General features: G+C 37.4%; 1 protein-coding gene across 2 annotated transcripts in view; it reads right to left on the reverse strand.

Moving 5' to 3' along the window:
- Window positions 1–6,199: 6,199 nt before the first annotated feature.
- The window catches only part of LOC113532783 (cadherin-22), a 190,811-nt gene continuing 173,679 nt past the window's right edge, over window positions 6,200–23,331 (reverse strand). For both annotated transcript variants that reach the window (XM_026924421.3, XM_053229740.1), the window contains 3 exons: window positions 20,446–20,563; window positions 17,540–17,791; window positions 6,200–8,396 (listed from right to left, as the gene is read on the reverse strand). In XM_026924421.3, the coding sequence (XP_026780222.3) occupies window positions 7,903–8,396; window positions 17,540–17,791; window positions 20,446–20,563 (864 nt within the window). In that variant the 3' untranslated portion in view covers window positions 6,200–7,902. The remainder of the gene's footprint in view (window positions 8,397–17,539; window positions 17,792–20,445; window positions 20,564–23,331) is intronic.

Here is a 23,331-nt window from a genome sequence, read left to right on the forward strand (position 1 = left end):
AGTTCAACAATGCAGTGCATCAGACAGACAATAATATAAATGACAGAATATATATTCATATTGTATATTTTCATAGACTTTACACAAAGTAATTATAGAGGTAAAATGTTTCATATCACTATTATGTATTGTAGCTTTGGTGGGGAACCACACAATGAATCTTGTTTGTGTACAATGACAATAAATTTATCTTAGCTTATTTTTTAAATAGTAATAGTTATTATTGTAATGTTGACATGTTTTCCCTTTATAGGAACATTTTATTAATGGGCAATTATACTGTATTATAGATGTGTTTCCACTGTATTTTCCTGTAATAGATTGAAAAAGCAACATTTGTAATAACATAATAACCTATCTTTATCGTACAGTCAGTAATGTTAAATGTATTTTTTCCCCAGTGGGACCACAGCATGTATAAAACACCAAAACCATATTTCTCCTGGATGAAAAACTGCATGATGTGATATGATCTGTTGTTATGTAGGTTTTATTTATTTATTTCTGTGTAGAGGTCCCTTGACAATAGAGGCTAAATGTGGAGTGTTGTTGTGGGGTCAAGCATGTTAACACACATAGGCAGTACAGGACTAAACATTCAGATGTGTGTTTTTTTTTTTCAGCAGTAACAGTCTGTGTGTGGACTCCTGAGTATTGAACACACCATTCCAAAACAATGGGCATTAATATTGAGTTGTTACCCCTTTGCTGCACTAGATTTTGGATTGTGGCTGTAGGAATTTGTACTCATTCAGCTACAAGAGCACAAGAGGTTGGGCGCTGATGTCTAGCAAGAAGGTCTGGTGTGAATTTGGTGTTCCAGTTCATCTCAAAGGTGTTCAGTGGAGTTGAGGTCAGGGCTTTGTGCAGGCCACTTGAGTTCTTCCACTCCAATCTTGGAAAACCATGCCTTTACGGAGCTCGCTTTGTCATGCTGAAATAGGTTTAGGCCCCTCTAGTTTCAGTGAAAGGAAATCTTAATGCTAAAGCACACAAAGACATTCTACACAATTGTCTCTGTCCAACTTTGTGGCAACAGCTTGCAGAAGGCCCACATATGGGTGTGATGATCAGGTGTCCACATGCTTTCAGCCATATAGTCTATCTATCTATCTATCTATCTATCTATCTATCTATCTATCTATCTATTAAAATATGTGGAGTGAGGACTTCATTATGTATGTCTCCTCTGTCCATGACAGGTTGCTAAGTCAGTGACAGCACCAGAGCGAACAGGCTTGTGACAGTAGGGTTGAGTGCATCTATGAATCAGACAATTTATTTGTTAAATAAAAGCTCCGTTTTAATTTCTTCATAGTTTGCTCTTCACAATATGACACTGATGTCCATTTTATGCATTGCATCATGTGCTTTATCACTGTATTTATGGTGCAAATCTGTTTATATATACTTGTCTTATGCCTTGCCTGTCAGAACCTGTCTGACCTAATCTGTCTGACCTGCAGATTACAAGACATTCTGTAGTCAGTCATTTACCTTCCGAGTACAACCACTGAGTCAAAATATCTGACATGCCGCATTAGCACTTAACTAACAGCTATTCTTCAGATTAATTGATGCTTGCTAAAGTTGGTGCCTGAGACAGGTCACAAGTGGCTATTCTACCCCACAAATTACCACTGATCATAATTAGACCCACTAGTTTGGGACCTGTGTGTACCCTAAATGGATAAATCTGTAAACAACAAGGCACTAAGCTATGCATCATAAATTAAGTTGAGGTTGCCTTGCAAATAATTTTATTTATAATTTTCTCTCAAAATCTTACAGGAGAGTACATGTAGAACTGCTTATTATTATACTGAGTTATTACCACTGTTTACATCAATATAATTTAGAATTCATCACTTAGCACCATGATAGGTCAGCATGACATGCCGAACACAGCTGGTTCACTACATGATTAAATTTTATGAATATGCAGTAATAGGAAAAGCTGGCTTACATTTAGTCTGCATCAAACAACTAAGTAATTTGTAACATAGGATGGAAAAAAATGTCAGGAGTATTTTATTATAGTACAAATGAGCTAATTACAATGATCAATATGCAAGCGATAATGTACAGAATGTTGGACATTACTGTAAAAACATGTTAATGATTCTACAGTAACCCATTTATTACACCTATACTTACCAAAGAAATCTTTTATTTCACATAGAATATTAGGTATATAGGTGAGAGAAAGTAAACATTTTCTGTAATGTTGATATTAATAGGTGAGGGTAAGCAATAGCAACTGTCTGAAGACAAAAGACATAAAAAAGGACATATCAGTCAATTATTGTTTTTTGTGAAGTCTCCTTACATTGGTTTGTCCCTTTTTCATCAAGCTAAACTATTCACTCTTTCTATATACCCTTACAGAGTGGTGTTTGGCTGTAGTACAATATTTGCTTTGTTTTTCATTGTAGATCTATAAAAAAAAATACCATATATCATATAAAAATATCACATACTATAGTGAAATCTTCTTTTGTGTTCCTAATATCTTATTCTAAATCTGAATATTCTTGATGTTTTTTGTTTGTTTACATTTACATATGGCATGTCCTTCTACCTGTTTCATAGAATGTTATACTAATGGAATATTTTCCCACTATAGTTTGTAAGTAAATATCTGTACCGCTTATACTACACAGGGGTCTCTGGGTAACCTGGAGCCTATCCCAGGAGACTCAGGGCACAAGACGGGAGAAACCCTAGATGGGGTGCCAACCCATCGCAGGGCACAATCACACACACACTCATTCACACACTACGGACAATTTGGAAATGCCAATCAGCCTACGACGCATGTCTCTAGACTGAAGGAGGAAACCAGAGTACCTGGAAGAAACCCCCAAAGCATGGGGAGAACATGCAAGCTCCACACGCACCAGGCGGAGGCGGGACCTGAATCCCCAACCCTGGAGGTGAGAGGCAAAAGTTCTAACCACTAAGCCACCATGGCCCCCTAAGTAAATATCCAAGTGACTAAGTATTTAAGAAACACTGAGTACATTTCAAACTTTTGTATTTAACTTTTACGTTACAAATAAAACTTGTAAGTATTTTGAAGCACTGTAAGGGTAACCTACATAATATTTACAGTTTCTATATTTATTTTTCCATTCTACTTTTTAATTTAAAAAGTTTTAGTGATTCACCTGCTGTCTTATAAGAAGTGCCTCCAGGGATCTAGCATTCACAGCTGAGAGGATTGCTAGATAAACATCTTCACCAGGGAATCTTCACATTTAGCTAAAGTCAGTCCTGGGGGTTAACAGAGTGTTCTTCCATCTCCAAGTGCTTTGGGAATTGACACCATACATTACAGTATCTGTCAACTAAAGACAAATGACCAAATTAGAATAGAGCAAGATGCAGCAAGTGGAAGTTTCTTTCTAACTTAAATCTATGGCACTGAAATCATATTGTGCCATAAGTCAGGAAGTTTCATGTATAAGCTAATTAGAAAAATATAACATAGGGACTTTGTCTAGGAAGCAGAGGTTTGGAGCCCAGATAGAATCTATCAGGAATCCAGGGTCTAATATCTGGCCATTTTCCCATGGGCCTGATATACACAGCTGTAGTGATATGGGCAAGTGTATAACTCTTAAGAAACACTGCTGAATAGAGTGTTGTATTGTGTGACTTGTGGCCTGAATAAATTTTATTCTCTCCCCAAAAATAAAGAGTCTTGATGCTTTTGTCTTTATCTAAAAACAGTGATCAGACAGAATCCAACTTTCTAGACCTTTGAAATTGTTACAATATTCTGTCCTTTCATTTAATAAAATGAAGATCATTTTTATCTCTCTTCATCACAGTGATTTTGATCTCTTTGATGCTGTGTTACAAGTGAAATGTCTTTACTCCTGAGTCCCCTGTTTGAATTCTAGGAGAACAGGTAAAAAGAAATGTCTTATTTTTATTTGAAAAACATGCTTTGGAACCCTGGATATGGAGAACATGATGAACTGTGAAATAGAACCAGTATGATAGAAACCCTTTTATTGGTTTACTCCTTTATTATGTGCACCTGTTCTGTGTTAGGTCATTGGTTATTTTGACTATGTATACCCATCTCTTCAGACTCTGCTGGCAAGGACCTCATGGCTCCTCCTTCTAATTTTAGTGCCACATGTGTGACTTTGTAGAGGATGTCATCATCACTCTGCTTTATGAATTTGGCAAGGATGTCATCGTCCCTTTGCCTTGTGATTCTACAGAGGATGCCATCCTCCATTAGCAATGAATTTCAGAGGAATTCACTGCTCCTGGGTCATGCCAGTCTCCAGTCCTCTTGCCACACATCAGCATTATACCTAGTGGCCCAGGCCCCCTTCCAGTCTTTGTCAAGCCATTCTGCATTAAAGGGGGGGTTCTGTCACGGCTTCACACTTCACATCAACGTTCAGATGGCAACCAAAGCCATGTGCTCATATTTTGGTTTCTGTTTTCTGTTCCTGTCTCCACTCTGTCCTGTCATTGGTTTCGTCCTCTATTGTGTGCACCTGTTTTATGTTAGCTCATTGATAACTTGGATAACTGTAGGTATAACCATCTGTATACATCTTTGTTTCCCTGCAAAGTCTCATTTATAGATATTGTGCATTTCTTTGCCTTGTTTTCTGAGTTCTTTTTATCTTTGTACTTCCCTTGTCTTATTCCCTCATTTTGATCATGGATATTTTCTGTTTTACTCTGCATGCTTGCATATTACCCCACTATGGACTTTGACTGATTTTCATAAAGCACACATTGAATTTTTGCCTCTGACCACATAGTACAATAAACATATGTTAATGGTGCTCGGCTGAGTGATGCCAGTGTTGATAATGTCTGATTATAGAATTAATTTAGTCTCTTATTTAATACAAATTATGCCAGTATCACCATTGCAATGCACTGAACTTCACCCACTGCAGTTTGTGATGAAACCTAGCTGTCCAAATTATATGTCATTGTTCTTTTAAAGATGTCCAAGCTTTGATGTTGTTCAGAATATGATTCCTCCAAGGCTGTCTAACTTAGAATGACATGGTGTAAATTGGCTCCTGTGATCTCTCATTTTACTGCAAAGTGGATTTTTCACATCCTAATTATCAGGGGAATGCATTCACCACTGCATGGGCACCATTCAGCCAGGTCTCAATAAGTCTTGAATGTAAAAGGACAATGAATTTTGAAGCTCTGAAGCTTTGACAGCTAACATAAGCTAAGTAAAGACTGTGAAGCCCTTTACTGAAAGACTGTATCATGATTATAGCAGCTTGTATAAATCTGTTTTAAAGGATGGTTTGACATGACAATGTTGATTGTGTTTTTCATTAAATTAATTACACACTCATTTTTTTCTAGATTGATAATGGATCCCCATCCAGTGTGTATTCCCACCTCACATCCAGTGTTCCCGGGATAGGCTCCAAATCCATCGCAACCCTGCTAAGGATAAAGCAGTTACTGAAAATGAGAGAGTGAGTGTGAGTTTCTGCAGTAGATTGTGTAATGTCACACTGATATTGCTGATCATAAACACAGATAATACTTATTATGTATTCTTGTATATAAATATTGCCTGTTTCTTGTTGGATTTTAATGTTCTGTCATAGTACTATGCCACCTTCGTGACTCCCATTTCTCCCACTGTAATCAATATTTATGATCAGAGTGGCTGAACGGAGAATATAAGAGGAAGTGAGCGAATAATGTCAATCATCAGACTTGCAATTGTAGTGGGAATGAAGTCGAAGGTCTAGTTGCCCTTGGTGGTTGGAGGTGAAGTGTGATTTATGGTAACACATTAACACAATAACAAGTGAAGTTCATTACTGAAAAATAGATGGTGGCTTGGTGAACTGTGGTAGGGCATTTTAATTTGAGGGAAACATAGAGTAACCACCAACAAGCTTTCCATAATGATCTCCCATGAACACTTGTGGAGCATGCAGACAAGAAACATGTTTTTCCAATTTAATTTTGGTTTTTAATAATGCACTGGGCTGCAACTGTCTCTATGCTTGTATTATATATGTGACTGTTAATGCTTTTTAAACACTAACACTGTGTTTTGAGGTTATTTTTGTGTGTGTGTGTTATTCAATTAGAACTATTTCTAATTGCACAAGTTGTGTCCTGGAAAGTGCTTTTTTGGGGCTGATACTAAAAGCTCATCTTTACATGCAGTATAAGCTGCCAAAGCAGCTCAATTGTCAGTCATAAGTAGGAATGAGCAAAATCAGAGAAAACATCTGATGCTACACTGTTTGCTAAAACAGAGACAAACAGACCAGAGTATGGCACACAACATACTGTCAAATGCAGCCTTTCCAGTCTCAGTGTGTCTACAAAAACTTGAATATTTATTGATTTCAACTGTACATTTAATCCATACACTGTTACTGGATATGGTTGGCAACAGAATGTCTCCAGATATTGGCTTTGGGTGATGAAAACCTCCTACATATGTATTAAGGCCTGGATACACTAGTGGTCATGGGGCAGTTCTTTTTTAGTTTTACAAAAATGTTCAAACAGTTCATATCTTGTCTATGGTGGACAAGATATAATCTCTTGTGTGAATAAAATTCATTCTGATTGGCTTAATTACTGCTGAGTTAAATGAAATGCAAAGCATTCTAAGCAACCACCTCAACACAGTTATCATGGATCAAGAAGGATTTAGTGTAACCAGGCCTTCTAACCATGTTCTCATTTCCCTTCATCAGCCTCAACCAATACTAAAGATTAAACTGAATAAAACCAATCAAATCATCTGGTCTTGAAACCAGTTTAGAATATAAACAACACAGACACAAATCTGTAGTGAACATGTATGCAAAATATAAATACTGATGTAAATACTGATAAAAAAATGAGGAATATCTGACTTTTCGCTCTCGTGGTCATATGTCCCTTATTGCCCCCCAAATTAACCACTGAAATACAGCTTCAAAAGAAAAAATTAACACACACACAAAACAAATATCTGACTGCCCACAATATGTGACTTGGATAATCAATTTAAGAGTAACACAATACATGAAACATATGATAGGACAAAAACAAACTTCTGACTGAGTGAATATTTAATATTTGTACACCCCTTCCCAGCACAGGTCTGTATTTTAGAAAAAAGGGTTTCTGAAAAATAAATAATTTTTGAAAGACTGTGGCCCAGATCTCTCAGTCACAATCGCACTCTCATGTCAATGCCTTTAAAAGTCAGTTTTTTTAATTAATTCAGTCTGTATCATCCATCCATATTGTTCTATAATTAAGTCCAGTCCGGTATTCTGTACTTCAACCAGGAGAAATAAATAAATAAATAAATAGAAATAATAAATACATAAATATCTTCTTTTTTTAGATAAATACATATTTTCATCTGGGAATAATTTGTCTTGGCTTAGAAAATGACCTCCCTAGTACTGCTGCATGGTGTCCCATTCTGGATCTCCCAATGAATCGGTAGTCTTTGCCTTCACCAAAAGAGGAAAGAAAGAACACACACATGCACGCACACACCCGCGCACACACACACACACACACACAAAGAAAATGTTTCAGATAGGGAACAATGTGGGTTTAGCCCTGTGCATATAGCACAGTCCAGCTCTCGTTTCACACTCTGCTAGGTTTGTTGGAGTACCGCCCAACTCCTCACTCATGGCCTGTTCATCCTCCACCTTTTAATCTTTTGCAAAGGCAAACTGTCTGTATCTTTTACAGAGTGGTATTAAAATGTCCAGAAAAGACTAGGATCCAGTGATCATCCAGTGATGGAGGAGAGTGGGTGTTAAAGGAGTGTGGGCAGCTCCAGGACTGAGCAGTGTCTATGGAACAGCAGTGTGTTGTTAGCTTGGCACAGTAGGCACAGGATGGCAGGCAGTGCTAGGACCCCTCTTCATCAGGCTGTGCCGGGGCATAGTATCCTGCCAGCTGCCTGAAGCGAGGCCCCCAGTCCCTAAGGTAGGAGAAGTCCTGCTCTGAGCTAGTGGACAGAGTGTGGATGGAGCTTAGTGAGAGTGCTGGTGAGCCGCTGCCCTCCAGTGCGTACGTCTGAAATGAATCGTATGGAGGCACAGATGGGTCTGCATCCGCCTGCTCCACTTTCTTCCGGATGTAGCCTTTAAACAGGGAGAAATCAGCTACCTCTCTGTCAGAGTTCACAGGGTTTTGGATGCGCTTGGGAAGTGACTCAGAGCTCTTGGCTTCGGGGAAGTCGTAGAGATTGCGCAGTGCACTCATGTCGTAAGCCTGTGTGTCCTGCTCACCTCCGCCCTCGTCGTTATACTTGATGACGTTGTCTCGCATGTCTTCCTCTTCCTCGCACATGCGCTGACCCTTCCTGTGGCGCTTTAAGGTCACAATCAGCAGCACAATGACTATTGAGAGGGAGTGAGAGATGGGACAAATGGGAAAAAGATGGCATGACGGTATTACTCAGCAGATAGAAACACTGAATACAAGAGCTGAATTTAAACTCACAGCATGGCATATAGACTTTCTTGTACCCTGGTGAATGTCTCTTACACATTTATTTTTGGCAAAATGATCGCCTATCAAACATTTAATGTTCTTTTATTAAAAGCAATTAAAACAAGGGGTTTACTTTTGATATAAATAAATCAGATTGTTAGTTTAAAGGTGCTTCATGCCATTTTAAGGTGATTTATTAAATGCTTTAAACCTAAAAACAATTCTTATTTTTTAACAATTCTTCAAAGGCACTTCCTCCCACTGTGAGTGCATTATCATAAAGTATGCAAAAAAGGTTGAAAGGTAAATTGTCTTCCATCTGTTCTCATAAATAAGAATTACGGCCACCAATTAAAATCAATCAAAACTGGCTATAACTAAAAGAAACATATCATCCATTCCTATGAGATACCTAATAGATAGATGTTTTCCAAAAGTGACACTTTTTTGAAAATTTTGGAAAATTAGCTCAGATCAAGTGTGAAATCAACTGAGGCTTAAAAGTGGCATCTGCGCAGGAGTCTGCCTACTAATTAAAAATAAATTTTTAGTATAAGTGCCTTGTGAGGCTGTTTATTCCCTTCAAGACATCAAAGGAAACAAACACGTCTCAAATTAGTGTCTATATCTCAGTTAATGATTAAATAAGGGAAATTTTCAACAAGAAACGATATACAATTAATATCAACCTAACTTTTTGGTAAACAAACAAACAAACAAACACAAATTTCGAAATAAAATGTCACTTCTGCAATTGTTCCTGTGCAATTTGCCCCATAATGTTCAAATCCGGTCAGGAGCATGCACAGGAGAGAGCACAGTGAGGGGATTAACAAACGGATCCTGACATGAGTGTGCAGTTTGGGAAGTGAGGGTCAGCATTCTGGAGTCATTGTGAATAACACTGTCTGAATGAATAGCTAGTGTGCTCTGTGCTCCCATCACCAATGGACCGACCCCCCTCATAAATCAGCTTCTCTGGTCGCAATGTCTCACTTTTTTGTGAATTTATTGTATGGAAGTTTTAGTTTCAAAAAAGGTTATCTCAACCTTGTACAAGAAAGAGTTGTACAAAAAGTTTGGAACCAAAGGAATGTTTGTTTGTATACTGTTCTACTTCTCTAAATGATCTAAGTAACAAGTGTTTGTGGATAAAAAAGGTGCTACTTCTACATTTTCTATATGAAACAGGACGGATAGTCAGAAAGGATGGAATCCTACTTCAGAAAATTCAATGTTCTCCTTTATGATAATGAGTCTGTATAGAATTTACATCACTGACTACATAGTTTCCAGTACATTATCTACTGCATTTTTGCAATTTCAGACAAACCATATACTGTATGTATTTGTGTGGTGGGCTGGCAAAATATTCTGGAAAACAGCCAAAATTCATGCAGTGAATGTTATGCTTTAATTAAAATGTTTGTTAGCCACCATACTGAAACGGACATAAGCCTAATAGATTCATTTTGTTATTCAATTGTCAAATTACCAGCTGTAAAATTATTCAAAATGCACATGAGCCATCGCTTACACTGTAGAGATGACAGGGAACAAAGTTGTAATGTTTAAATGCTAATCAAAAAAATGGGAAATTTAGCCAGCAGAACAAAACGTAATTAATCAGCAATTATTTCGATACCAATACCAAGAGAATACAGAGATCAGTCAAGTTAAGAGACAATGATGAGGCTCCGGGTCATCAAATGCCTTGACTGTCATTTTACCTGAAGTGATGAGACTAGAGAGACTGATGAAGATGATGCTTATGATGAAAGTGATTACGATTTCCATCATTTTTCATCGGTTTCTATTATAATCTTTGATAAAATCTTTGATAAAATGTTCTTTTTCCACAAATAAATTAGGTAGCAACAGTAGCTGTTGTGTATGTTTGATATAGCCTGTTGGTTCTTAATAAATAGGAAAAGTAATATTTGATAAATTGCTGTGATTATAACAAGAATAGAACACTTCATGACATGCTTTTATTGGAAAATAATCCACTTCAGGGTAGTAATAGCAAATGCACTTAGTGTGACGCCTCATCACACCACCCCGTTGTTGATTACTTTCCAATAACACATCCTGTCATGTGTTATTCCTTACCTGACCTTATTTATCATTAACATATGTGCAAAAGAGAAACATACTTCATTTCAGCTAAATGAGTTTTCAGAATTTTATATAATCAAAAACATCAAAATTGCACCATCTGAAGGGCTTTCCCAGGCTTCCACACATTTGTGTGACACTTGTTCATTCGTGGTGGCTTCAACAGCTTTTCATTAAATTAATAATTTCAGTGTTTAGCAGTTTTTTCTTTGTCAAATTCCTTTCTGAAAAGGTCTCTCTTTTTCAAGGAAGAGCAAATGCACCTTCCTCCAAGGAACTTATTACTGCACTGTGTTAATTTTAATGAGAGACTTGTCCTTTTTGTGGTATTACAAAATGATTTCCACCAGGAAGTGCTGTCATAGGAGTAGCTTCAAGGGAAAAAGGTGAATGTATGAGGTGAAGCAAAACTCTCTTGAATTAGTGAAACTGAGATATAATGTAGAAAAACTGGAACATTACTTTTCATTAGAGACTGGTTTAACTCCTTTGCAAGCGACATATTTATCTGTAAAACTGTCATGCTTGGATAGCAAAAATCTCGGGACAAAACTATGCTACAATACAACATATTGTAAGTGGCTTTATCCTGCTCTTAAGCTTGGAAGATGATCAAAAAATCCCTAAATAACATTTCAAAAAGCTATCACTTACTACATAATAATAAGGATGAAAACTTTTCAAAACATTTGACCTAAGGTGGAATGCAGATATATTTGGAATAAGTGTGAAATCAAGTCAGAACTGAAAAGAAAAAAAAACTGAGATGGATCATTTAATCCACTAATGAGAATGAAAGAAAATAAAAGCTGCATTCATCTAAATAAATCAATGAGCCCTTCATCCAGCATGAATTATCTTAATTAGTTCTTATATTTGTGATTAGAAAACTCCCCTTTTCTCTCAATCTGCATGTGATTAATTAAACTGCAACTCTCTGAGACACACAATACATGAACAATTGGAACCCCAGAGAAAGTAACAAAAGTCTTTCTAATTAATTCACTATGCTAAAAAAATGTATACAGGTGAATTGGTGATAAGGAATATCTCATAAAGGGAATGACACTACATAGTGACATCTTTTGCTCCCAAAGGTCATATACTTTAAGGAATAAGGTTAATGTTTTTTTAATGGTCTCTTGTCTGGATGCACAAGTCAGATCAAAGGTCATTAATAAGCCATGAGTACAAATGTGATAAGACTGTGATTGTCTTGTGGATGATGTTACTGTCTTATATGACAGAACTGTCTAGGGTAAGTTCACCAGGCTTTCATCTAGCCACATGGTGTGGATTCTCTCAGATAAAAGCTCTTTGAAGAAGTATGGCCATTAGGAAAGAAGATAGAAGTGAAGTGCTAAAATATAATTAAACTCTCCTGGAAGAACAGAAAACCATACATTTTGATGAATATAACATACTTTTTAAACGTCTTTGCTATCCATTTTTCATGCATTCATCAATTTTCATTTTAATTAAACTTTATTTTTTTCCATTAGGGCTTCATTTTCTGAATACTTCTCCATATATGAATTTTATGTAACCTAACCTTCAAAGACAATTCCACTTTGAGCAAATCTAACTATATCAGACAAGTTAAGTACTTCTAGTGTTGAATAATGTGTGTACTTAATGGCCAAGTCACTACCTTGTTGTGTCCGTATTCTGTTCTGTAACAGCTAAAATTCCTGAAGCATTCTTCATCCTTCTTTTATTGCCTTGTGTTTAGAGACAGAAGAGCACAAACCCCTGTAACAACCCATAGAAAGCCCATTTGTCATGCTTGACCTAATATGTAAAGGAAAAGGGTGACATTATGTTAGTTCCATCCAAATTAAACAGGTGAATGCCTTGTATAAGCCAATCCAAAGGAAAGGTGATGATTAAGATACAATAATCAAGATAGCTGCTTAAAAGAAAAAAACCTGGCTGTGTTTAACATTAAGCTCATGCATGCCCACAGAAGTTTCTATTGTGTTCTTTGTCTTTTGTTCTACCTGGCTCGACACACATCCAACAATAGATTCCAGATAAAGTATCTTTAGACACACAGCAGCTGACAGGGCAGCATATATCAGCTATGTATTCTTTTATAGATGGGGCTGCTTGTGGGAGTGCATTACACTGTTAGAGTGCTGGGAGATGCTACTAGCTGTGTTGTTGATATCACAAGTGATATAGGCGAATCATATAATACTCAGATTAACAGCCAGGGTGAGCTGAGTAAAAACTCCCACAATCTGGCCACCCCAACTAAATGCGCATGAAAGCAACACCAGCCTGTTTCTTTAGTAGATACAGCACTAATGGACAAAATGCAAAGTAAAGTTTTACACTTTAACACAGAACAGGAATATACAAATGAATCTTACTTGATAGAGAGGACTGAATTGTGGAATAGAAGCTAAAAGCTTTCTTTGTACCATGTTTTATGAAAGGAAAAGCTCAATAATAGCCACAGTAATATGTGCAAATGACTTGCATGGGGGGCATTTAATTCGTTTTAGTTGCTTATAAATTACTCAATACGTTGCAGAGAAGGAAATTGGTAGCAATTGCCTGGAGAGAGCTAGGGCTTGCCTAAAACTACTGATTGTCTCCATCACAATTCTTTGATCAGCCTCCCCCTCTCTCACACAATTGCTAATTCAATGCCTGCCCTTAAGCCTAGGGGACGTGACTCTTGGACCGTGCTGCTCTTTTGTTTTACTTTCCAATTCCATCATAATCAGATGCCCTTAATAGACAGGGGCTAGGTAAATAGACTTGAGTTACAATGGCTGCCTCAGCACAGTAGTATGCATACCAAATCAGCCAGAATTTACACTGAGGATCTCAACAGTAACTGAATGGAAATACCTAATGAAGATATCTGCACCTGGATTTGGGAGACATAACCAACTATCCTGGAATTTTTAGTAAAATTAAGTGTGTGCCTTAAGCTAGGAAAGAGAAATTGGAGACCGTTGGAGTCTTTAATACAATAGTGGATAACACTCTTACAGAGTTGGATGACAGTCTAACAGTGTTATCAACAAAAGTACTGCATCTGTAAAGCAATTACATCAGTACTACAGAAGATGAGTGCATGCTTAGAAGTTTCGCTTCTTCCGTCAGGAGAAACAACATTTTTGCATCACACCATGAAGGCCTATAAAGCCTTTATGTTCTATGTGAGTCAAAGGAACCATTTGCTTGGCTCAAAGGACTCCAAGTAAGTATAATTACAAGATAAACCCACATTCAGTCAAGTCACAGCCAGCTCTTGCCCTTCCACTTCAGCTGCTGGTTATTGTATAAAGCTGCCTTAATAAAATCTGTGACACTTCCTTGCATGCAGATATTCCGATTAGTCCTAAATAGAACTTGGTATGACATCCAGTCACTTTGCCACGGAATGATGTGAGGGCCAATTTGAATGGATGCAGCTCACAATGAGGTAAAGAGAAGCATCAGCACTACTGTCCCCAGCTCTAGAAAGAGCAAGCTTCTGGCCATTCACAGCTCTATATACTCTCAGCTTAGAGGCGCACGAGTCATGTTAACATCTCTGAATTTTTATTCACTGCAAAAAAACATATCTTAGCAATTGGATATATGTTGAATAAAGGAAAAGGTATCTAATATTTCTCATAATAAGATTATTACATTACAAATAAAAGACCATTAAGCTGATTTCTTGACACTTTTACTAATGTCAAACTTAAAACTCTCCTATTCTACTGACAAATAAGCAAAATTATCTGCCAGGAGAATAAAACAATGCCAAGCTTGAAATGAGTACTACACACACACACACACACACACATGCACATATATATATATATATATATATATATATATATATATATATATATATATATATATATATATATATATATATATATTTGTAATGTGATCTTATTGTGTTTCTTTTTGTCTTTCTCTAATCACGTAAAAATATGTTTGGCATCCACTGAAACTCCTGGCACTTCCTGGCATGCAGATGTTCCAATAAGCACTCCTGACAGGACAACTATTTCCCCAAGGATGACGGGCACACTATGACTCCCATCATGGCAGATGGGCTGTAATTGGGGTAGATGTGTGCAGATGCCACGACACACCCAAATGGATCCATCACCTCGCCCTCCTAGTCCATTCAAGGAGGGTCTGTTTGTTTGGTAGCTAATTAGGCATGAACTTGTTTTCATTCCTACTCATTGTGGCTGCTGACAGGACTCTAGTGATAGGTCTGGATTTGGTCACTGGGATGGGTTGTGGGGAAAAAAGTTACTGTTAGATTAGCACTGATGTATGACAGCTTAAATGCACTTGCACCATTCTTGCAATAGCATGCGTTTACACAGTTCTTTTCTGGTTGTTCTCACTTTTCTTGTTCTTCTTAAATTTGCTTTTTTAAACCCATAAAAGGTCTTGCTGCTGCATTGGCAATGCTCTGAATGCTTATAAGTTTTAGTGGGACAAAAATAGTGCGGAGGAACCAAAAACATGTGGAGAAACTATAGAGAAAATTAATCTGTAGGGGACGTTCATATCCAAGTATAATTTAATTGTAAATTCACTTTAGGAAGTTTTGTATGAGTCTGCAGTGTGAACTTAGAGATTACTTTCAGAATATAACATAAATCACTTTCTAAGTATCAAACTACTTCATTTAAGTCATCTTAGACTTTTAAAAAGGCCAGCTCGAAATTTGACGGTGTGCTCCATGTTTGGGGTGCACTATTCTTTTCTTGGGTGGAAAAGTAGGTCTGCAGAATAACTAAGGGAATTTAGTGACAACCATATATACTGATTAAGCGAGAAAAAGTCTTAGATGGCACAATCTGTTCTCACTGAACACCAAGCACACTTTAATGTGATTAGGAATAATAGAGCCAAGAAGGAGAAAAAAGAAAGAGGGAAAGAGAAAAAGAATAAGCTATTTAAGCTTGCAGAAATGTAAACGTGAAATGCTTTTCTGAGCTGGGAGTATATCAATCCATGATTGCCTGAAAAGCTTGTGCTAAAAAAAAGCTTGGGCCACTGAAAGGGTGACAGAGGTGCTGATGCTTCTCTTTTCCTGATTGTGGGCTGCATCCTTTCAAACTGACCCTCACATCAGTCTCTGGCAAAGTGGTTGGATGTCATTTACCAGGCTCTATTTTGTGCGTATTCTCCATCTGTACAAAAGCTTTCTTCTCTTCACATGAAAAAGGACATCCAAAAGCAGAGTCAAGCAGAGTGAAAAAGAAGAATGAAATATTGATTGGCTTTCATGTTACTTTTGTTCTGATTCTTTTTTTTTATGTTTTTCTGGGGCCGCATCCTTTGTAGGATCTGAACTCATACACAAATTAAAGTTTAAATTCATGATGATGGGCCATTAGAGGCATGGTAACAGCAGAGAAATCAATGAAGTGGGAAGCACACACTGCAGTTTTTGTGTCCATGTCTGTGTGCTCCCTCTTGCTTTTTATAGGCAGAAACATTTATCATTAGTGGTACCAGTGGGAGGATCTCTAAGCAACCCACATACAAAATGCATAACTGAAAATGCTTAGAGTAAGATCTTTACACTGGCCACTTTATTAGGAACATCATACTAATACTTGGTAGGACTCCCCACTTTGCTTTCAGAACAGCTTCAATTCTTTGTAGCATATAGTTCATAAGGTTTAGGAAACGTTCCTTTGTGATTCTGGTCAATGTTGACATGACTGCATCACATACAGTATATGGCCAAAAGTATGTGGACACCTGACCATCACACACATTTGTGGACCTACCCCAAACTCTTGCCACAACGGTGGAAACAAACAATTGTCTAGAATGTCTTCATACACTGTAGTATTAAGATTTCCCTTCAGTGGAACTAAGGGCCCCAAATCTGTGTCAACATGACAATGCCCCTGTGCACAAAGCAAAGCCATAAAGACATGGTTTGCCGATGTTAGTGTGGAAGAACTCAAGTGGCCTGCAAAGACTCCTCCTGGCCTCAACCCCACCGAACACCTTTGGATGAATTGGAACACTGACTGCATGCCAGGTCTCCTCACCAGTCATCAGTGCCTGAACTCACTAATACTCTTTAGGCTTGCGGCACATATGAGTGTGATGGTCAGGTGTCCACATACTTTTGGCCATATAGTGTAATTGCTGATGATTTTTCAGCTGCACATTCACTCTGTGTTTACGCTAGTTCACAAGCTGCTTGTGTCGCTTATAGTTTGTGGCTGTATAGCAACTGCTGCTATTATTGCTTGTGGTTTGCACTGTCCGGAAATGGCAATAACCAAAATGTATAGCCTACAGCCCACTACATGATTTATGTACATCGCTTTTGTTTAAACTGTATTTAAGTTTGATTTACATTTTTGGGGTTACATGCTAGGCTTCATACTAGCTTCCGGAGCAGATTAGCAAAGCAAGCTAACTGTACACTCACCAGAGGCACCAACAATTTCTGCTACTTCCTTCCAAATTTTATTTTTCTTGTTAATGTCTCTATTCACTTTTACTAAGAGTCTACAATGAAGAGTATACAATGAAGCTTAGAATCCAATACCCCACTTGAAATATGGCAAAAATATCCTGCCATTTTCTAAGAAGAGTGAGTGTCAACTACACCAATGCGATACATGGATAATATTTAATATGCTAAACCCTGAATCAGCTCGTGAGGTTCTGCAATCTGGATGTTGTACAATAAATAGGTAAAGAATGTTCACAATTGAGACCCCACTTCACTAATATATGAATTTTGGGTTTTCAATTAATGTGTAGTAACACATGTTACTCAGTATTGTCAGCTTAGAAACATCAAAAACCTTTTGTGTTGTTAAAAAAATCTAAAACTAAATAATTAGAAGATGTAAACAAACCTAATGCATAAGAGTCCACACATGTTTGCTTTTGCATGAAATGAGTGAGAATATGTTTTTACCGATGATGATGAGCATGCAGACGAGCAGAGCAATGAGAGCTCCCGGGCTGAGGGCTGTGCCCATGCTGAAGGCTGTGGCGTTGCAGGACTGGATGACTCCGTGTGTGTCGCAGCCACACACATGGATGGTAAGTGTGCCAGTTGTGCTAAGAGCTGGAGGCCCGCTGTCCACAACCAGGATAGGCAACAGGTAGATGTTCTGCTCCTGTCGGTTGAAACCCGATCGCTGGGTTCTAATGCCTGCTGTGTTGTCTGCAAAAGAAGCAGGGGATAAGAAATATTAGAGTATGGGAAGTGAAAGCCAACTTTCTGGCATTCAAATGGGGCGGTTATTTCTAATGTTTGTTTCTTAGTTTGTATTTTTCCAATTAATGATCACCAACTGATCCATTAATGATGCCAACTGATCACAATTTTTAGAGTGACACATCTTAGGAGACAAAATAATTTTTTTGAGAAGGAAATGGCAACCTTCTTTCTACTTAAATGTTAGTATTACAATCAACTTCCATTCATAAAGTTTCAGCGTTGCTAGTGTTTGATACTTTAAACGGACCTATCAAATCAGTTCTAATGTAGCTAGTTTCAGACAAAACAATAGGTTTAACTCTTGGCCATCATTTGGGTTATACTTTCACACACTTACCTGTAAACACTCCCACACTGTCTTGTATTTCTTTACATTTTATTTAGGTTATACATAAAGCTGGTGTATAGCATAAAATGCAATAAAAGTTATTTTTGCATTATAGTTGTGTAGTAAGTACTGTATGTTGAATTTTGATCTGGACTTGAGCTAGCCAACCAGCAGTTCTTTTCCTGTACACATGAATACACATGTAAACATGTAACTCACACCATTAAGTATAGAAAAATGATGAATTTAAGCTGAATTGTGTGTCTAGGAGTGAAGATAAATAACAGAGAAAGTGTCGGGTACAAGTTCCACCAAACTAACTCTCAGCCATTTACAGTATATGATATATATATATATATATTTATGACACTGACAAACTGCAAATCCCAGTGAAAAACTATGGGCCCGTCTCAACCAACAGACCTGAATACACACACCTGAGCCATCAATCATAGATAACATATATCATGTCATCTCTGTGGCTCATGAGTGGGTTCTTGATAAATCCTCTCCTATTACTAGATGTATTTGGAGCAGAGGTTTTGCTGTGTTAAGGCCTTGTGACATTGTCCTGTGACTGCTCTAGTAAATCTTTCAAAAAGATTCTTGTTTTTATAATACTAGTAGCTAATAATAATAATAATAATAATAATAATAATAATAATAATAATATCATCATCATCATCATCATCATCATCATCAATTTCTCAAACTCTTAAGGAAAAAAAAACACATTTTCAGTAAACGTCTACAGAATTATATGATTTACATGGAGAAAAAACCTAACTAGTGAAGTGCACAGCTCTGAGAAGCAGAACAAATCTGCTTTAGATTCCTCACCATTAAGCACAAAATGTGATTATGCTGGGGCACTAAATGACTGAAGAAAATGTGTTTGGCTGCGTGAATTAAATGCAGGTTCCCACGTATTTGTGCATTCATTCATCTTCAGTAACCACATTATCTTTAGTTATAGGTTGACAGCATTTCATAGCAGTATAAAATAACTGTCTTTGTATTTTTTCTATACTAACACTTATAAGAGATTGTACTGGATAAAATGTAATTCTGACCATAACACTTAATTTTATAACTGAAAATGGAGATGGTTTTAATACCATATACAGTATATTGACTGTCACTTTTTACAAGCATACACACAAGTTAATTACATAATTTCATTTATTTTGTTTAGACTCCTCGATCAAATGTGCCTAAAGTCATTTTCAAAGAAACTGGGCATTGGCATTTAAAACACACAGCCAAACAGTAATACAGTATGATATCTTGGAACGGATGAGTCGTTACAATAGTTTGATTCACTTCTAGGCCTTTTTCAGGCATGTTTGTCCTCATGTGTCAGAATACAAGGAGGTGAAATGCAACGAAAGCTGCCATACAAAGGGAAAAGTGACAGATCTAATGTGACAGGTTGACAAATGTGTGTCCATAAAATCAGATATATAGTGGGGGGCAAAAAAGTGGATAGAAACGTGTCATTATGAGAGACATAGAGGAAAAGTGACAGACAGAGCAAAAGAGAGTTGACAGAGAGGGCAGATATGTAAGTGCAGTCTTGGTGAAGGTCTGTGACTGTTCTTCAGCACAGTTTATACACAAAGTGCAGGTAACATTGCTCATTCATTCGTTTCTGTCTGCTAGAGTGTGTTTACATTGTATAGAACTCATATGTATGTTTAACAAATGTGCACAAATCCCCGAAGATGCAAAGTTCTGGTATGTCCATGCAGTTGTGTGTGTGTGCATGTGCTCATGTCATTCTACTCCTGGATGGCCTCAGGAGCTCAGCTGACATTTCCATGCTCTCCTGAGTTGACATTTTCATTGTGTCAGATGAGTATCAATCTTGGTTTTGCCATGTGTCACATTCACTCGCACATCTGTAAAACTCTTGACACTAATGCACAATCATGTTGAGCTCAATTTGGGGAAATGCCATAAAAAGGCCCAAAACAATCAAAAACAAAAAAATGTTGGCAAAGCGTGAGTGTGTAAATAATTATCGCATTTTCTGCACAGTTACACAAATAATGCGATGTTTTGACTACTGTGCTGTTATAACTATTACTCCATTTTCAACATTTTAAAGGAAAGAAAAATAATAACAGTCCTAATGAATACATGAGAAGCAAGCATAATAATCACCCATTCCATACTGTCCAGTATCATCTACTAAACAATTGATTTATTTGGCTATATTTCTTTTTTTTTTTTTTTTTAAAGGATAATGACTGATCATAATTTTCACCTTTAACGTCCCACAGTGTAAAATGGCGGTTGCTGGAGGCTTCGGGAGCAAGTGTGAAATAGAAGCGATGGCCCGACTGAGGTTCATCACGGTCCACAACGCTGATGGTGTGAATGAGCTGAAAGACAAAAAAAAAAGAACGAAAAAGAGGGTAAATGAAAACACAAAAGGCAACATAAAAAAAGGAAAATCTTCTGTCGGTTTCTTCTCATAACAGAACTTGGTCATGATAGTAATTTGCACATTGACTCTCTATTACCAGCACTATGCTGAGCTCTTGCACTCTTTAATGAATCACATTCTAGCTGTAAATCAGGGATGGTGAGCGTGAAAGTGGGTTATACAGAAGAGAAAGTGGGAGTGCTTGCAATGGATGTTTTCTGAAATCATCTCCACTTATTAAATTAGCAGATTCTAGAAAGTAACAGATTGATGTGCTTAAAAGAATGAAAGGAGAGAATGGATCGAGATGAATGGATAGAGAGGGAGGGAAGGGACAAGAATAAGCAAGCACTACAGACAATCAAGTGAAATTCCCATGGCTGCTTATTGCTCTTTTCTCATTACACGCTTCTCAAAAGGCTCATGCAGTATTTATGTCACTCTTCAGGGAAATCCAAATTGGAAATTAGACAGGACTGAAACACTTCCCCCAGCAAATCTTCCACTTTTTTCAATCTTACCCACCCCTTAAGTATGAACAAAGTCAGAGAGGGACACTCATATAATAAGACAAATAAAGGGAAGAGTACTTGCAGAGAATAATGAAACACAGTGGCATTCACATTTATACACACACTGGCAAAGTGACACCAAGGACAAAATACTTCTCAAGGAGTGTTTATGCTCAAAGGAAACTCTGTACAACCAAATTTGACAGTGGCATGCTTCAAAAAGATTAAAGGAAGAGATCTAGAAAGAGGGAGGAAGTTTTGGGTGTCAGTCCCTTATCCTGGGGGACTTGGCTGTGTCCACAACGTCTGATTAGAAGCTGCTGCTGCTGGTAAGTCCCAGACAAGTGATTCTGCCACTTAAATGTGCCTTTAATGTGAATGAAATTCATTCTAAATATTCTGTAATAATACATATATTAATAAAGTCAGCATTTTTCAGATTTTAAAATTTAAAGCATTGCTCAAGTGCATGCAAACATGCCTCACTAAGTAAATTTGCATTAGATCCACCTAGCTTTAGGTGAGAGTTGTACGGAAGTTACATCTAACAATAATGAATACTGTGGTACATTATAGATAAAAAAGCAAACAATTGCCACAAGAGCAAATGTGCCAGCTAGAATGACCAACAATTATATCTATGTTATAAAACAACATTGGTGCTTCTTTGAGAAAGTGGGGCCTCCCCTCTGAAATGCAGTTTAATTGCCACATAGTATATTTTGGAAAATTCCACAACTTTCATGTTTTTTAGCCTTGACTTAGCAACCCCAAAGGCAGTAATCATGGCAGTGCAGCAAGCGTGCCAAGCTTTTACTCCTGTAGCAGGACTGAGCCAAGTGCTACCAAGTGCTATTTTGCATGAGAGCGTTGCTGAGCAAATGACTGTAAGAGTGGTGTATTTTACAACACAATTCAGTTTTGTTCTAAAACTGATAAGGCCTTGTCTTATGTAAACTGAGCTTGATGTAATCAAAGGAAAATGGGGTCTCAGTTATCAAGCTGGATACAAACAAATTCATAATCATTGTAGGAGCATTTAGACAAGAAATTTGGTATTCTTGAAAATTTTCTAAGTTTGACAAAGAAGAGCTCCTGATTTTGAGTAAATGTATGCATAAGAATATCGACTGATAGGCTTCGAATCATATATTTGGTGATGAGGTACTGCAAGTTTATATGCTGTAAAATTTAAATATCTTATTTATTTTGTTTGCATGCACAAATGTAAGCAACATTTTGTTAAATCTATTTGTTTAATGAAATGCAAGCTGCGATGCACTGTGTGTTCTTTTTCAGCAATTTGTGCTAAAGTAGCTCTTCTGTGGAATTGGACCACATGGGCTAGCCTTTGCTCCCCACGTGCATCAGTGAGCCTTGGACGCCCATGACCCTGTCACTGGTTCACCGGTTGTCCTTCCTTGGACCATTTTTGGTAGGTACTAACCACTGCATACCGGTAACACCCCACAAGACCTGCCGTTTTGGGGATGTTCTGACCCAGTCGTCTAGCCATCACAATTTGGCCTTAGTCAAAGACAGTCAGATTCTTACGCTCACCCATTTTTCTTGCTTCCAATACGTTAACTTCGAGAACTAACTGTTCACTTTCTGCCTAATATATCCCACCCCATTGTAACGAGATAATCAATGTTATTCACTTCACTTGTCAGTGGTATTAATGTTCCACATTAGTGCACACAAGGCCACAGTTGCCAAGACAGTTTACAGTTAAACATAGCGGTGTCCTTGCGTGATGTGCTTGGTGTCTCTGATCACCTGGGTACAGTGTATATATCTTTTTCTCCATGTTCATGTCAAACCATTTTCTTTTCACCTCACTTAATTCACACCTAATTCATTTTTTCTGTAATTTGGGTCCAAATTCTGGTGTTTTCAGGTGCTGTTACACTATTATATAAAATATATATATTTTTTTTGTTCAGAAGACATTTTAGGGAGTTTTGTAGATGTCACCAAATGCAGACACTTTGCATGGGTGATTGGCTTTCATCACCATACGCACATGAGTACAAAGAAAATTAGCATTACCAAAACTTTTGTAGATCTGTCACACTACTACTACTACTAATAATAATAATAATTTTATTATTATTATTATTATTATTATTACAACAAGGGTCTATCTAGTCTGTCTATGACTGTCCATCACATGACTGCCCACCAACTAGCATTGCATCTGACCCCCACC

The sequence above is a fragment of the Pangasianodon hypophthalmus genome, chromosome 2 (assembly GCF_027358585.1).
Source record: "Pangasianodon hypophthalmus isolate fPanHyp1 chromosome 2, fPanHyp1.pri, whole genome shotgun sequence".
NCBI lineage: Eukaryota > Metazoa > Chordata > Actinopteri > Siluriformes > Pangasiidae > Pangasianodon > Pangasianodon hypophthalmus.